The following is an 18,323-nucleotide window of genomic DNA, read 5'->3' as shown; positions in this document are numbered from 1 at the left end:
TTTTGAATCCACACCACCTAGGGATGCTTCCAGTCAAATTTCGTTAATTTCCATTAAGTGGTTCAAAAGAAGGAAGTCCTTTGAATAAATTGTTGACGTACGGATGACAGACAGACGGACAGACAACGGACGGACGACGGATGCCACAGTATGGCATAAGCTCACCTTGGTCCTTTGGACCCGGTGAAATAACACTGTGACATTTCAAACCAAACTATGCACGTACAAACAGCTGGCGGATCACACAGCATCTAATACCCTAATACCATCATGACAATTCAATAAAAAAAAACAATTTCACATAATTACCTAAAAGCAGAATGTTGCAAGCCACATACATACAGACAATGTAGCCACTCTCAAACTGCTTCAACCAAGTAGTTTTAATCTGAGTATTTCCATGTGTGAACAAGATTATGCACCTTTTCACGGATTGTTTCCATTCTTTCCTGGATTGCTGGCTGCAGCCTACAAAGTGCTACATGCTGCCCTCTTCCATAACAGCATCAGACTGCCACTACCTCTGCCTCATTTCACTGATAGAACCATTCATACATATTTAACTCCCCTGACCAGTTTCTCACGCCTGCAGACGGCCAGTCTCGCAACCATTCATGGCCCGCTCGCTGGAATAATCCCCTATGCCACAACATGGTAATACATTTATGATCACATCCAAGATTGTTCTTTATGATCTTTAGTTAATTGATATTGACACACATGTCATAATTTATGGGGAGTTTCATTTTGAAAACTGTTTGAGACAGCAATCCAAAACTACATAACCAGATCTGTAACAGAATATTTCAATAAGATTTCTCCTCTTTGCAATTTTTTTTGGGAGTTCCATCAATCTCAGAAATTGGAATCAGTTAAAAATTATAGTGGTTGTATTTGCAACTGCAAGTGGAAATCTTGTGAAAACATGCTTATTGGCAGTAAGCCAAATGTATCAAATAATAGATGAGACCCAGTGATACACGGACATGATATGTGTGTACCACACAGGTGAATCACTGTAATAGAGCCTTCTCCCTACATGGACATATGTTTCATATAGGTGAGTCCCTGTGATACAGCCCTCCTCCTTCATGGACGTATGTACCACACAGGTGAATCACTGTAATAGAGCCTTCTCCCTACATGGACATATGTTTCATATAGGTGAGTCCCTGTGATACAGCCCTCCTCCTTCATGGACGTATGTATCACATAGGTGAGTCCCTGTGATACAGCCCTCCTCCTTCATGGACGTATGTATCACATAGGTGAGTCCCTGTGATACAACCCTCCTCCTTCATGGATGTATGTATCATATAGGTGAGTCCCTGTGATACAGCCCTCCTCCTTCATGGACGTATGTATCACATAGGTGAGTCCCTGTGATACAACCCTCCTCCTTCATGGATGTATGTATCATATACAGGTGAGTCCCTGTAATACAGCCCTCTCCCAACATGGACATATGTATCACATAGGTGAGTCCCTGTGATACAACCCTCCTCCTTCATGGATGTATGTATCATATAGGTGAGTCCCTGTAATACAGCCCTCTCCCAACATGGACATATGTACCACATAGGTGAGTCCCTGTGATACAACCCTCCTCCTTCATGGATGTATGTATCACATAGGTGAGTCCCTGTGATACAACCCTCTCCCAACATGGACATATGTATCACATAGGTGAGTCCCTGTGATACAACCCTCCTCCTTCATGGACGTATGTATCACATAGGTGAGTCCCTGTGATACAACCCTCCTCCTTCATGGATGTATGTACCACATAGGTGAATCCCTGTAATACAACCTTCTCCCAACATGGACATATGTATCACATAGGTGAGTCCCTGTGATACAGCCCTCCTCCTTCATGGACGTATGTATCACATAGGTGAGTCCCTGTGATACAACCCTCCTCCTTCATGGATGTATGTAACATATAGGTGAGTCCCTGTGATATAGCCCTCTCCCTACATGGACATATGTAACATATAGGTGAGTCCCTGTGATATAGCCCTCTCCCTACATGGACATATGCATCACATAGGTGAGTCCCTGTGATATAGCCCTCTCCCTACATGGACATATGATATAGGTGAGCCCCCAGCTTATGGATACACTTCCTCACAGCACCACCATTCGACACTTTTCTTCCATATGCTAGCTCAGAATCAATATCAGTGTGACGGGCAAATTGCTATTGTATAATCCTTCTGATCATCTGTATCAAGTCGTAATGAATTAAACGTGAAGTGAGCAGAAAGCAGTTTGAACTTGAATTGTGTCATATGATCATGGAATCAATGTGAGCAGACTAGATTCTCTGCGTCTGTGTAGTGGCAATTAACCTCGCCAGGTCGATGAGATCAATAATCAAAATGGTGCATGTCTGAGGCTTCAATATTAAGTAAACGTCTTGTTGCACCACTCCCGTCGCATCGACTAATGACGGTCATTCTGTGCTTCAACTGATCACTATGTTAATGTTTGATTTTAGTTTGTATCAATTTCAAAAAGACACTGGTGTCATAATGTTACAGATGACTTTGATGATGTGATGTACTGATATGAGAGTAGTCTTTGGTCAGGTTTGGCTGGAAGGCAGCATTGGCCAGTAGCACAGAATAATGGAAGCAAAGTCATCCATTTTTTAAAACAGTTAAATTTACATACAAAGCACATCTGGGCTTTATTTTAAACAAGTTCTTATGTGTCGAACTAGAGTATTATTTTCACCGTCCTGTTGATTTGCTATGTTCTAACCAGGTACTGCATAAGAGAAATATTTTCACTGCCCTCACTGTTTTCTGAGCTGTTCTGTCTAGGTACTGTCACAGAGTAATATCTTCACCAGCCTGTGGGTTTCTGAGCTGTATCAAGGATCTCAGTACTGTTACAGAGGAATATCTTCACCAGCCTGTGGGTATTCTAGGGTGCATCAGGATCTAGGTGCTGTCACAGAGTAATATCTTCACCAGCCTCTGGGTTTTCTAGGCTGCATCAGGATCTAGGTGCTGTCACAGAGGAATATCTTCACCAGCCTGAGGGTTTCATGGGCTGCATCAGGATCTAGGTGCTGTCACAGAGGAATATCTTCACCAGCCTGGGGGTATTCTAGGGTGCATCAGGATCTAGGTGCTGTCACAGAGGAATATCTTCACCAGCCTGAAGGTTTTGTGAGCTGTATCAAGGATCTCAGCAATGTCACAGAGGAATATCTTCACCAGCCTCTGGGTTTTCTAGGCTGCATCAGGATCTAGGTGCTGTCACAGAGGAATATCTTCACCAGCCTGAGGGTTTCATGGGCTGCATCAGGATCTAGGTGCTGTCACAGAGGAATATCTTCACCAGCCTGGGGGTATTCTAGGGTGCATCAGGATCTAGGTGCTGTCACAGAGGAATATCTTCACCAGCCTGAAGGTTTTGTGAGCTGTATCAAGGATCTCAGCAATGTCACAGAGGAATATCTTCACCAGCCTCTGGGTTTTCTAGGCTGTATCAGCAACTAGGTATTGTCACGGCAGAATATCTTCACCATATTTTTTACGCTGTATCAAGGTACTGAACAAAAGAAGTATTGTCACCAGTCTGTGGGTTTAGGTACTGTCACAGAGTATTAAGTATCAAGGTACTGAACAATAGGAGTATCTTCCCCACTGATGTGCTTTTGCTACATATCTAGTGCTACACTCATGTGGGATAATACTGCAAACCAGAGTAATTTCCAAGGCAGACTTTTCTCGATTTAATTGACATGATGTCAAACTATTGCCATGATGTTAATTGCTTGGCAACTTCTTACAGAGAGTTAAAAGCAATGTTACAAACGCATGCAGATATTCCTTTGAAAGACAGTGTGAGTCATCACACAGTTTTAGGATCCCAGGTTTCCAAGATTTAACTTTGTTTGCCCACAGTCAGTAATAATCGTGCCTTATCACAGCAGCCTGTAAATGATGAAGCATTTCACTGAGATTTATTCCATCATCATAGTGAATTGAGGCCAAAAAGATAGTGAGTCACTTCAAACAGCAGTGTCATAAGTACCCTTGTCCGTACTATACATAAATACCATTGCACATATTCTTCTAATATATACTTGTGACATTTGTATATATCACCTCACAATACACATAGGTGAGTCCCTGTGATACAGCCCTCCTCCTTGATGGATGTATGTATCACATAGGTGAGTCCCTGTGATACAGCCCTCCTCCTTCATGGACATATGTATCACATACCTGAGTCCCTGTGATACAACCCTCCTCCTTCATGGACATATGTATCACATAGGTGAGTATCCGTGATACAACCCTCCTCCTTCATGGACATATGTATCACATACCTGAGTCCCTGTGATACAACCCTCCTCCTTCATGGACATATGTATCACATAGGTGAGTATCTGTGATACAACCCTCCTCCTTCATGGATGTATGAATCACATAGGCGAATCCCTGTAATATAACCCTTTCCCTACATGGACATATGTATCACATAGGTGAGTCCCTGTGATACAACCCTCCTCCTTCATGGATGTATGTATCACATAGGTGAGTCCCTGTGAAACAGCCCTCTCCCTACATGGACATATTTAACATATAGGTCAGTCCCTGTGATACAGCCTTCTCCCTACATAGACATATGTATCACATAGGCGAGTCCCTGTGATATAACCCTCTCCCTACATGGACATATGTATCACATAGGTAAGTCCCTGTAATACAGCCCTCTCCCTACATGGACATATGTATCACATAGGCGAGTCCATGTTATACAACCCTCTCCCTAGATGGACATACGTATCACATAGGTAAGTCCATGTGATACAATCCTCTCCCTAGATGGACATACGTATCACATAGGTAAGTCCCTGTGATACAACCCTCTCCCTACATGGACATATATGTATCACATAGATTGTATACATGACCTCATATATACTTGTGACATTTGTATACATGACCTCACAATACAAAGTCTGCTTCTCAAAATATTGGTGAATCGGTAAACTCTAGGTCGATAGCATGGGCAAGGATCCACACATCATGGTATGACAAGGCTCGATTCAAGAATTTGTTCTAACTTGCACCAGTTGACATGAAAAACAAGTTGCACCAAACGAAACCAGGTTTCACCCTGGCCCATAAATTTATCAGAGTTGAAACATAGGCCATTCTGGAGCCAGTAGACTGACATTTGGTCCCAGAAATAAAGTTATCTTATCTCAATATATATATCTAAAGATCTATAAATTAATAAAATCTAAAGGAGCCCAGAACAATTCCTAATTAAGTCTAGAGCTGAGGCAAACTAGACTTGCCTGATCATTCATTTAATTTATTGTCCTGTGCACATCTTGAAGTATGCACAGTTTGATTTTGTCAAACCTAAGAAAGCATGACAACAAATTACACAGGGATTAGTCATGCAGTATGGTAAGTAAACTGTAGAGTTATTGAGTGTGTTCTAAGATCAATTTGTGTGGATACAAACTTGAAATATTTTGACATGCACTTGGTGAATGTACACATAAATATTAGGTTGCATTTTTCAATCATAGGTTGCAGTGGTGGATGTTTTATATGCCTAAATCAGGCCCTGTCTAATGACACATGATCCCTACTAAAAAGGGGCCAACACAGTACATCCCTAGCCAACATGATTGCCTACCCAGAATACCCTCAAAAGGGCCAACACAGTACATCACTAGCCGACCTACGGATTACGCAGAATCCCCACAAAAGGGCCAACAGAGTATACATCTCTAGCAAACATGATTGCCTACCCAGAATCCCTACAAAAGGGCCAACACAGTGCATCCCTAGATGACTTGATGGATTACCAAGAATCCCCACAAAACAGCCAACACAGTAAATCGCTCGTCGACAAGTCCTTTATGAATCTAAAATAACACTGTAAATACAGTAAACTACAGTAATAATGAACTTAAAAGGACCACTAATTTTAGTGTGCAATAACCATAGTTCGTTATAAGCATATATACAGCAAATGGCCGGATCTAAAAAATAAGTTTGTTATATCGATGATCAGTTCATAATAAGCATGTTCATAATATACATAGTTTACTGTATATTCATTTCCAATTGTAGAGCAGCTGAGCCACAACAGCTCATGGCGGAAAAGCAGTTGGTACACTATCAATCCTTGTATTCTTTTATAAAATTGGAGATCGAACCACCGACCTCCACTCTCCTGGCAGACACTCTACCCACTAGACCACGGAGGTGGTTACATTGAAGGGACAAACCCTGACTCCTGAGAACATACACACTTGCTGAGAAACAGCTTGACACAATCTTTACAACTAAAGTCATGACCGAAGACAAAACCATTTCTCACCATTTTAGAAATAAAAACATCACATCAGGGCCTGATTTTACAAAACAGGGAATCCAACCAGCATTTAGTATGAGGAGTGAACACCCTACCCACTGGGCTACCCAGTATCCCTGACACATCTGCTTCCATGTGAGACGCATACTTACAACTTGGCCTCATACTCCTTCCAGGCCTTGTCAAAGGGTTTCTTCAGGTCACCCTTGACACCCTTCAGGTCGCCCTTCAAGAACTGGTCCAGCGGGAACAGCATGATGTTGTGCAGAGACTGCATCTGGAATCAGGGTCAAAGATAACTTCAAACTGTGCAAAAGTAGCATATCAGTTGATACTTATCACTCAAATGTGGTGATTCCGGTTAAGAACATAGGTCCTCGGCAACCTATGCTGGTCGTAAGAGGTGACTGAATGAATCAAATGATGAGACTCAGTATCTAGGCTGAGTGCATGTCATCGTATCCCAATTGCATGGATCAATGTTTGTGATCAGTCATATTGTCATATTGCTATGAAACACACACAAATCACTCATTGCATAATTATCTGTCACACTCCAGGAGAATTACATATATAAATTGATCAATATTACATGTCTTTGTGATCCTTGGCAAAGTGGCTCCCACATGAAAACAAACATATTAACACCTACTCTCCAAAGTCATGAGTCATGGTGTGTGTGTGTGGGGGGGGGGGGGGTGTGTGTGTGGGTGGGTGGGTGGGTGAGCCAGGCAATGTTTCATGCAGCCTAATAACTCAGAAATATTGCTTTAAATACCACTCAAAAGAAGTTAAAGGAAATCCTATGGGTGTTCTTTAACTTGTTTTGTGTAGTATACATCATATGCATTATATTTGGAGGGAAAAAAAATCAAGACCTCTGCACTGATAAGCAAACACCTTAATCATTATACTACCTATTGCCCACATAACAAAATGAGGTTAATGTATTGTGTATTTAAATATGAGGCACATGCCAATTAAGACTGGGAGATAGACAGTTTGAGGCCAGACTAACTGAGCCAGCCCTAGATCTCTGTAAACTACCTGCAGCACTATCACTTTGATTATAGCAGATGATGTCTGTCTGCTACAACAGGTTCCTTCCATCCCAACACACCAAACCCAAACACCCACAAAGGATTGACACGTTATTTTCTTTTTCTCCACTGTTTAGGAATGCCTAGTGAAAGTGTATGTGTGAGTATGGGTGTCATCCGACCTGAGGAGAGAAAAACAAATTTTCTGTTTTTCAAACTGTAGGTTTAATATACAAATGATACATGGTCATATTTGTGAGAGTGAGTTTGGTTTAATGTCGCAGTGAACACTAATCTCAGTTACATCACAGTGTGTCAACCTGATGTGGGTGGTAAGACCGAAGTTAGGCAGGTCAAACCTAGAATCCTAAACAGGGAAAACAGATTTGAACCTATTATCATATGTCCAGGCACATCCAAGGACACAGCACTTGGACACTTCGGCTGCCCTTGCCCTTCATATTTGAGAGAGCACATGAAAGACTGTCAGTGTGAAAACATGTCCGCTTTACTTGGATGACAGGACGCAGCTGGGGAGGGCGAGTGAGTTTACAGGAAGTTGAAGCAAATCCACTTTGATTTGTCATATATCATGTCACCTCTCACGTATCATCACTTTGCACTGGATTGCTTGTGTAATTCATACACAAGATCAATGGGGACTTCATCACAAAAGTGATCACTATATTCATTCATGCTGTAAATGACGCATCACCTGTGTCATCAAGACATCGGCTTCTCCCATTGGCCTACCTGCATGAGTGAGTGAGTGAGTGAGTGAGTGGGTGAGTGAGTGAGTGAGTGAGTTTGATTTTATGCCGCTTTAAGCAATATTCCAGCATATATCACTGCGAGGGACACCAGAAATGGGCTTCACACATTGTATCCATTTCGGGATTCGAACGAACGCTTTAACCACTAGGCTACCCGACCGCCCCCCTGCATGAGTAGTCACTGCTTGCGAAAATGTTTACATATACTTTCCTCGATACATTAATATATACACTATACACTGTGATATAGGTGGAATATTGCTGACTTCATTCACTGACTTCAATCCATGATTCATTTCTATTTCAGATAATCATGTATTCTCAGTTTATTTGATTAACACTCAACTATTAGAGCACATCAGACTCCTTCCTATCCTTGATGGGGTGGTGGGGTGGCCTAGTGGTTAAAGTGTTCACCCGGCATTCTGAATACCCGGGTTTGATTCCCAACATGGGTACATTGCGTGAAGCCCATTTCTGGTGTCCCCCACCATGATATTGCTGGAATATTGCTAAAAGCGGTGTAAAACCATACTCACTCACTTATTCCTATCTTTGACCTGTCTCTGAGTTACATGCATGACAAGCAGGGTGTACGGATTTTGCAAGATAAATGATCTTGTTCATTCTGAGACAGAAGGTCTCTTGGCATACACAAACTTTCAGAATTGATTATAAAGAGTTCACAAGTAAAAAAAAACATATTTTTGTGTCTGCTGATGGAAAGTCAGAGCAAGGTAAATCAAAGTGAGGTGAGTCAATCTTGACTTGTCTTGCATGCACCTTTAGTATATAAAACTATATTATCTTGGGAAGACCAAGAAGCTGAATCATGTGGCTTTTTACATGATGGTGAATCAGAGTGAGTGAGGTTTTAAGCCGCTTTAAGCAATATTCCAGCAATATCATGGCAGGGGACACCAGAAATGGGCTTCACACATTGTACCCATGTCGGGAATCGAACTCGGGTCTTCGGCGAGACGAGCTAACGCTTTAACCACTAGGCTACCCGACTGCCCCGATGGTGAATCAGAATCAGATTTGATGAATTTTGGCAATACCTGTTTTTATGGACCCGAGAAAAACAATATGGACTAAGCTTTGGGTCCAAAAATACAGGTATTGACCTCATTTTAAGTCCATAATTGTTTTATTATATAATGAAGAGAAAAAAAGTAGAATCAACATATTAAACTGTTGGCTACAGTAACGTTAGGAGGTTCAAACAAATGGAGACATCTGACTGCTTCAAGGCCAAAGACTAAGCAGAAAACTTTTCACATTATATAATAATGGCTTATATTGTAATGTAAAATCAAATAATGTTTAATCCAAGATGTACACTCACCAAATTTTTCATCATGGATGCCAGTTCTTTGGTGACATGAGAAAACTTCATGAAGGCAGCACCTGTGGGACGCAAACACATCAGGAATGAAGAGGATTTAGATTAACACATGCACAATCTGTAAAAATTGGTCCACTAATGTCCAGTAGTTGACGAGTCAGAGGGGATAATGAGACATGAGGGAGTTTTTTATTATTTGTTGTGAGTGAGTGAGTTGGGTTTAATGCCACTTTTAACAGTATTCCAGTTATATCACGGCGTGTCAGCTTAATGTGGGAGGAAAGCCCGAAGTGGTGCAGGTCTCAGATGTTTACCACTTCAGTGAAACCCACGAGCATGGGTATGGTGCTGACAAACCCAGAAACATAATTGGGGCGAACCGGGATTCAAACCCACAATCATAGGTTTCTGGCGTGCCCAAGGGACGCAACTCTGCACAACGAATCGCGGCGCCTTAGACGAATGGGTCGTTTTATTTGTTGTGAATACATCTCGGTTGTTAATCATGCTACTAGTTATTCTAAATTTAACCTACTGACTGTTGGAAAGCTTTGATGCACACTTTATAAGAAATCAGCTCAGTTGACCTTTTGTTAGAAGGATAGTGACAAGATAAAATCCTTGTTGACATCATAAACAATAGATAACACCATCCTAAACTATTTGAAACAATGCACTGATGAGATTTGTTTTCTTTGTTTCTAATTAACTCCGCAGTCTGGACCAGACAATCCAGTGATTGGCATCATAAGCACCTATCTACTCAATTGGGATACGGTGACATGCATTAACCAAGTCAGCGAGCCTGACCACCTGATCCCTTGAATCACCTCTTATGACAAGCATAGTCACCCCTTAGGACAACCATGGGTTGCTGAAGACCAATTCTTACCCGGATCTTCACGGGCGTACTGTTATGCTCTGGCCCACTTTGCAAAACATCAAAATAATGGATATTTATGAGTGAATAAGCAGGAGACTATATATTTTGTAATTATGTATTTATAAACAAACTAGTATCTGTGTGTATATATATATATAAACTGTAGAAGGATTTGATTCACATGAAGATGAATGCCTGTATGTGTGTATGTCATCCATTAAAGAATGAAGGGATAATCAATAGCCATTTTCTTCATTTGTAGGGACTTGGGGACAAAATAATTACGTAAAACGTTGAATAAATATTAAATGATTCCATGGCATTTGATTACTTAAGCAATTTTTTTGGCATAAACTGAAAATAATTTAGGCTACATCCACTAAAGGAGTACTGTTTCTTGATTGGCTGATAATAAAATAGGCAGGAGTTGTGTTTCATTATTGCACTGAACAATGTAAATTAATGATTACATAAACAGTCTGTGAAGTTGTTGTTGTTGTTGTCACATTTATTTATAAGAATTGACTTCAATATGTTTTGTGTGCTTATCAGGTAGTGCTTATTAACTGGTGTGCACAGGTTGTTCATGTTTATACCTCAATAACCTAAAAAAATATTGAAGTCAATTTAGAAAAAAATAATTTACTATGGCCTAACCAAAGTACTAGTTAGTGAAAGGAGGTCGCCCTGACCACCAGTGAACCAAGATGGTGTTTATTCTTACTAGCGCAGTAAAGACAACATGGCCATTCGCAAGCAAACCAAACAAGATCATACGAGGTCAGACTGGAAAGTCTGCCAGTGCGGAAGCATGAAGATTATCATGATCTTTATAACCAGACACCAATAGAATTTGGACCAAGTGTGTCTCACTTCATGACTGACTCAGAAGGTCAAAAGATAGTTTGTTCATGCGTTGTATCTTAATGTCAAAGTTAAGAATATTCCTGCTATATTACAGTGGCCTGAAAATATGAGTGAGTGAGTGAGTGTAGTTGAGAGAGAGAGAGAGAGAGTATGGTTTCATGTCCCAAAATTCCTGCAACATCAGGGCGTGGGACACCAGAAATTGGCCTCACATATTGTACCAGTAGGGATAACAAGAATCTCACACCACCTAACAAACAAATACAAACAACAAATACAACAGCTATCATTGTGGAAATAATGCTTTCACATTTATCTAAACTTACTTCCTTCTAAATATGACTGTGTTTTGAGGTGACGTATGTCTATTGACACTGTGCTCATACATAATTCAATAACTGCACTCTATTCAGAGATGAATGCCGTGATACAACTAATGTACAACTACTTTAACATAACCATGTGGTGTGCTGTATGGAAGCCAACACAATAACCCTCTGCACTGATACGTTTCTATTGCACCCTTCCCTCCATACAATCTGGAAAAATAGAATTCCTGAAAGAATGAACTCTGATTTTGTCAGCTGGGATCTTTTCAATAAATATACATGAACCCAACAGCCCTCTGCAAAAACTCCCGAACCTTTGAAGGAACAGAATAGCAGACCCACACAATGCTACTCCAACATTTTCAACAAGGAAGACACAAAAATTTACTGCAGGGAGGAAAAGATTTCAATCATTTTACATGGACATTTCCAATGAATACAAATTCTGCTTTTATATGTGTCCTTGTTCAAGCCAGTGGCCTTCACTTCCTTGTCATACAAATACTCCCAATCACTAATTAATCAGCGTGATAGTGTACTGGCTTAATTACCAACAACAATACAAGGCAGTTCACACAGTGCTAACAGTGGTCAAACCACATTTCCGAGCCACACACTAGGGAAATTAATACTTGTTTTAACAACTGATCAGACACGCCATGTTCAACATCTTTCAGAGGTCATTATATCCTACAGGAAGAGAATTTAATCACCATTTCAGCAGTCTTTCCAAAATGTTAACATATATCCTTCAGATAAATAGAGATAATTTCTTCAAATAGAGAATCTCACCAGTGTCATGTGATATGAAATATATCAACACAGTATTTGATATCAAAGGACACGAGGGTGAGATTACCGTATTCGACGTAATAAGCGCCCCGCTCTAATAAGCGCCCACGGCGATATTTGCTAATATAATGGCTAGTGAACAATCCCAATTAGCCCCCCTTCCGATTTATCAATGTACACAAGACTTATTTATTCGTGTATAATACGCACTCGTGTGTTATATGCACCTTTAAGTTTGGGCACTTATATTCTGGAAAAATGTATCTGTCGTATATAAACAGTTCAGACTGTCAGCATAAACCACGAAATTTATCTTTCAACTCTGTTTTTTCCACCAAAGTAATATTCTAATAAGAGCCCCCTATTTCTAATTTTGAGTGAGTGAGTGAGTATGGTTTTACGCCGCTTTTAGCAATATTCCAGCAATGTCACGGTGGGGGACACCAGAAATGGGCTTCCCACATTGTACCCATGTCGGGAATCGAACTCAGGTCTTCGGCATGACGAGCGAACGCTTTAACCACCAGGCTACGCGACCGCCCCTCTAATTTTGAGAGCGCCCTGGGCGCTTATTACGTCGAATACGGTATATTCATCATCCAAAACCTTTCTCAGTTTGTTAACAGTAATAACCAGTCTTAAGTGTAAAAATACAAAGCTATCCAGGTTCAATGGCAAAGACATGAGAGATGTCATGGTGATCAATGACTTCACGATAGTCAGCAAAGCACTGTGATGCAATTTATTGTGACGACATCTCCTACATCTCTGATATCGCTTGATCTCACCCACGTGATATCTCCTGTAGAAGCCAGTTTGAGTGAGAAATGTTTTTATCACCCATATGAACGTTTAATTACAAAATGAGATTTTTCTCCTTGTTAATGGACTAGTTTTGGGCACATCACTGGGCCTTGTTGAGCAATGAGGAACCTGTAATGGTGACAGTTCTAGATCAAGCATCCTGAAATAATCAGGTTATAATATAAATAGCCCGGATTCAATTGCTACAATAGATTGAGTAAGTGAGGGAGTATGGTTTTACGCCACTTTTAGCAATATTCCAGCAATATCACGGCAGGGTGACACCAGAAATGAGATTCACACATAAAGTGTGCCAGCCACCTCATGATATATATAAATGTTTATACACCGTGAATGAAAATAAGATGTAGTATCTCCATATATCTCCATATATGTACATTATGTATATGTTGCTCTCATGTCCATTGTTATATTTATTCCCAAATGTAGATAGTTTGTACCCTACCCTACAAGGGTGTTCTGTACAATAAACATTCTTGATTCTAATGGAGATATTAATACCCAGGACTATCAATGTTTAGTAAATGGAGGATGCGCATAGTCAGGACAATGGAGGATATGTTATTATTGCGAACTGCTACCAAACATGGTCAAAGCACTCGTGAATTGAGGGTGTGGACAGTCAAACTTGTTTTATTAGTCAAAGAACTTTAATTTCAACTACTACTTTGCGATGACCATTATCTAGAAGCTTACAGTTCAGTCTCCACACTGAAAAATGATGCCTTCTCCCTGGAGTCTGCATCCAAATAATAGTAATTACCACACTGACCACAAACGGAATGTAATTACATGCTACAGGGTTTGGTAAATATTACAAAGTGCCACAGTCTCCTTCTCTGGTAGAAATATCTGCGAGTACAGTAGACAATCAGTGGATCTCTCATTAAGGTCAGATCCACTGCTGACATATCTCCATAAATCATGCATGAAATAGGCCACAGGAGAAGGGTATTGACTGCTTGGCTGACAGGCTCTCACTTGGCAGCCTGGGGCTGGACAACAACAGAGCTGTGGAGTCCCATACCGTGCATTCCTTCACAGATCAATTCATGCAGGTTGTACAGCCATAGTATTGTCCACTGCTATCAGTCAGCCTTCCAAACACTTCACAATACATATTCATTATCTTCGATTGAGTCACATACACAGCATCCATTTTGTCTACCCTAAAAAGTGCACTGATTTATCAAGGTTTCTGAATAATGCCACATTCACACATAGGCCATGTTTTTTAAACAAATATTATACAGTTGAAAATGCAAATAAATGGATTTGTGCATCTGGCTAGATACTATTTCATTGGACATGACATTGTGTCAAGTGAATATATAGATGCTATATCTATGTGTATGAAAATAATATGTTCATTATCAATACTGAAACAAGACTTTACATTTGTAACAACCAAACTATATCTTTTTCCAGTTAATATTTTGATATATTAAACACTAAAGCAACATTGCATTTATATTTTTCTTCAGTTTTCTAATCCATTTAAAACAGAGCAGTCATGGTGGTCAGCAATAATAATAACAATTTATATTAGCCTCCATTTATGTCTTGGTCAACAGTCAACAAAATATACAATAAAGTTTGATATTAGGGGGGTTTTATCAGAGATTTCATTATGATTGAAGACTGAAGTATATCATCACACATTTCAAGGTCTCGTTTCCTTCCACCAGTGATAACATCTGTGAGGATGATTATTTATTGACCAATTGTACGTCAGTATTAACATACTTCCCATGACTCTGGGTTGTGGATGCCCGGCGGCAGCTTGCAGAGAGAGGATTCATCACGCGCTGTTTTTAATATGGGAGACATGAAACGAGTCTCAGTTGATTGGCAGTTGTCCTTAGAGACAGATACTGATTAAAAGGAAAGTGTTGATATTCTTCTAATCTTATATTTATCTGACAAATATTTTAATGCATGAGGTCAAAAGTGAAACTATACCCGGTGGAATGTACCAGTAACAATTGTAACCAGATAACAAACAATTTTGATTATTCTGAACCAGGTGAACTAACTAGATAGCATGTACAAGAACACCCTCAAAAGAAGAAGAAGAAGATTTATTGTACATAAACACCCACAGGGGGCAGGGTACAAAACATGAAAATGACTAATTAAACATTGACATACACAATAGAATACAAATATTGCTATGATTATATTGTTAGAGAGGAGATGCATATTTTCTTTGCCTGAACATTTAGTGAATGAAATTGGAGATAATTTTTGCATAAGGCTCTGGTGGATGTAAAAGTATTTTTAGGGATATTGGGATGCATAGCCAAGGTGGGTGATGAATATAGTTCCTGTCTCAGGTCTTTGTACAGAGGGTTTGTAACAGGAAGTGTTCCTCATCTTTTATTTCATCAATATCACAGAAGGTACATAATCTTTCTTCTGTTTGAGTGTTAAAGTATCTTCCTCTCTCAATTTGAAGGTCGTGAGCACTAAGTCTTAGCCTCGTAACTGCTTTGCAGTGTTCTAATGCGGTGGTTACTTTCAGATATGGTTTAAAAGATGAGGTAAAATAAACCATGAAATAACCTTCCTAAGCACAGCAAAGGCTCAAAAGTACAATACCGATACAATACTCTATTTCTGAAAACACTTTAATCAAGTAAAATGTTTTCCCACAATGCAACACTTTCAGGAAGTCGCCTTGGGGCAGCAGAAACCTGAGTAGTGTGTTTATCAAGGCCAGCAGCAAAATCACTGCTTAGTGCAATTTTTTAAATTTGCCCCCAGACCTGTTGACTTTAGGCAAAAGGTGGTGCCAAACGTTTGCTCAGAATCCTTTAATTTCCCCAGACAAGGGGAATGAGTAATGTGACATTTAATTTAAAGCACACTGCTGGAATCACATGTGTTGGGTCTACATGTATATGCACTTTCCAGCTGACTGAAACAGGGGGCATCTCAAAGTTTCTGCAATGATATATTTCCGTTTAGCTCACCTATTCCATAATAAATTGAATTCTAGACATAATAAGCGATACACAAATAACATCCATCAGTTTTCCACATTGTTCCTTGTTGCACCCATCAGATGCACACTCAGCAATATTCCAGTGTTATTATGGCAATCTATAAATAATCAACTCTGACACACACAATCCAGTGATTGATATCATGAGAATTGATCCACACATGGGATAGCCATATCACTGCTGCTTGTAATCTATTCGCAAACTATTGGTTAACACCACCAGCACGATGACACTGTCAACAAGGATAGACATTGTAACCACCTAATCATGGGTTATCTCCCAAATAAATTTTAATTTGAAGTTTACACGAGATACAGCTTTTCCATTGGACGAGAGGTCGGTCACATGACCGCGCAATTGACATTCATAAGTGTATGAACGACACCATTTGACGTTCATACGACACAATTTGACGTTCATACGTGTATGATCATTTAGAACCTTTATTCTTGGTCTCAGCAATATACCTGGTGATTAGTCCATTCAAGACCCCCATTCAATAACATCCAGAATTTATTGAGATGGTCCCTGACACAAACTCCAAACATGTTACTACAGACCACATTAAATAATCCTGAACTCCGTGCTCCAGATTGATAGCTTAAACGTCCTAAGACCATTGTGTATTGTCATGGGAGATGTCGGTTTCTCCACCACGATCGACTGTATTATGGAAATCAGTAAAAATGCCATGGATATCATTCAATTCAATACAGGAAATAAAATTGATTTGTGAATATTGCTGAAGTTAATGGCTAGATAACACATATCATGCTTATCCATGAAGGAAGTAGTTGCCTTCATGCATGGTCATGAGCTGCTTCTAGCATCTAGACCGGGCCTGAAGTACAGACACATCCACAACATCAAAATACATTACCATCAAACTACACAGTATTATCAAATCAGAGCAGTGCCATAGGACGTAGTTCACCTGGTCATTTACACAATAGCTAGTAAGTCACATTAAGCTGTTGTTGTTCATGTATATATACAGTAAACTACGACTGTAACAAACTCAAAAGAACCACTAATTTTAGTTCATTATAACCGTAGTTCGTTATAAGCATATATATGGCAAATGGACGGGACCAAAAAAAACAGTTTGTAGATCCATCGGTCTGTATAAGCATGTTTGTTATAATCATAGTTAACTGTGTATATACACAATATATATATTGTTAGTGTAATCACGGTAAGTCGCCACAAAAGTCAGGTCAGCAATGAAATATGAAATATTCTTGAAAAATATTCTTGAAAAATATTTATTTTTTTTATGAGGAGAGTGAGTGAGTTGTTATTAATGTTGAGCAGAACAGTATTTCAGTTGTATTACAGTGTCTCAGCTTGATGTGGTAGGAAAGCCTTAAGTGATGCAGGTTTACCACTTTGGTACAAAGTACGAACACAGGTATGGCAGTGTTAGAAATTGGCCCTGGTCCTACAGCCGATGCCAAACTACCAAATAGTTAAGGTATCCTAAAGACTAGTAGAAATTTTGCTATATGTAATCATTATAAGGAATAGTGGGTTAAAACTGTTGGTTTCTATTGCTGTATGGTGCTAACAGACCTAGGAACATATTCATGACAAACTGGGATTAGGACCCATGCAACCAGTTCAATGAGCCTGACCACAATCCACACCATCGAGTCGTGATGACAAGCAGCACAGAGCCTAAACACGGTCTACACCATCAGGTCATGATGGCAAGCAGCAAAGAGCCTGACCACGGTCTAAACCATCAGGTCATGATGACAAGCAGCACAGAGCCTGACCACGGTCCACACCATCAGGTCATGATGACAAGCAGCACAGAGCTTGACCACGGTCCACACCATCGGGTCATGATGACAAGCAGCACAGAGCCTAAACACGGTCTACACCATCAGGTCATGATGACAAGCAGCACAGAGCTTGACCACGGTCCACACTGTCGGGTCATGATGACAAGCAGCACAGAGCCTAAACACGGTCTACACCATCAGGTCATGATGACAAGCAGCACACAGCCTGACAACTGTCTACACCATCAGGTCATGATGACAAGCAGCACAGAACTTGACCACAGTCTACACCATCAGGTCATGATGACAAG

General features: G+C 40.1%; 1 protein-coding gene across 1 annotated transcript in view; it reads right to left on the bottom strand.

Annotated features, from left to right (window-relative positions):
• Nucleotides 1-18,323, bottom strand: part of LOC139462358 (arf-GAP with SH3 domain, ANK repeat and PH domain-containing protein 2-like) — an 85,883-nt gene that overhangs the window by 41,798 nt on the left and 25,762 nt on the right. Inside the window, exons 4-5 of the mRNA XM_071244061.1 lie at nt 9,522-9,583; nt 6,513-6,637 (exon numbers count right to left, since the gene is read on the bottom strand). Of these exons, the coding sequence (XP_071100162.1) occupies nt 6,513-6,637; nt 9,522-9,583 (187 nt within the window). The remainder of the gene's footprint in view (nt 1-6,512; nt 6,638-9,521; nt 9,584-18,323) is intronic.

This window comes from Haliotis cracherodii, unplaced genomic scaffold (assembly GCF_022045235.1).
Source record: "Haliotis cracherodii isolate W230 unplaced genomic scaffold, xgHalCrac1.p SCAF_1, whole genome shotgun sequence".
NCBI lineage: Eukaryota > Metazoa > Mollusca > Gastropoda > Lepetellida > Haliotidae > Haliotis > Haliotis cracherodii.
Note: the sequence above shows the minus strand (reverse complement) of the source record. Positions and strands in the feature narration are given on the sequence as shown.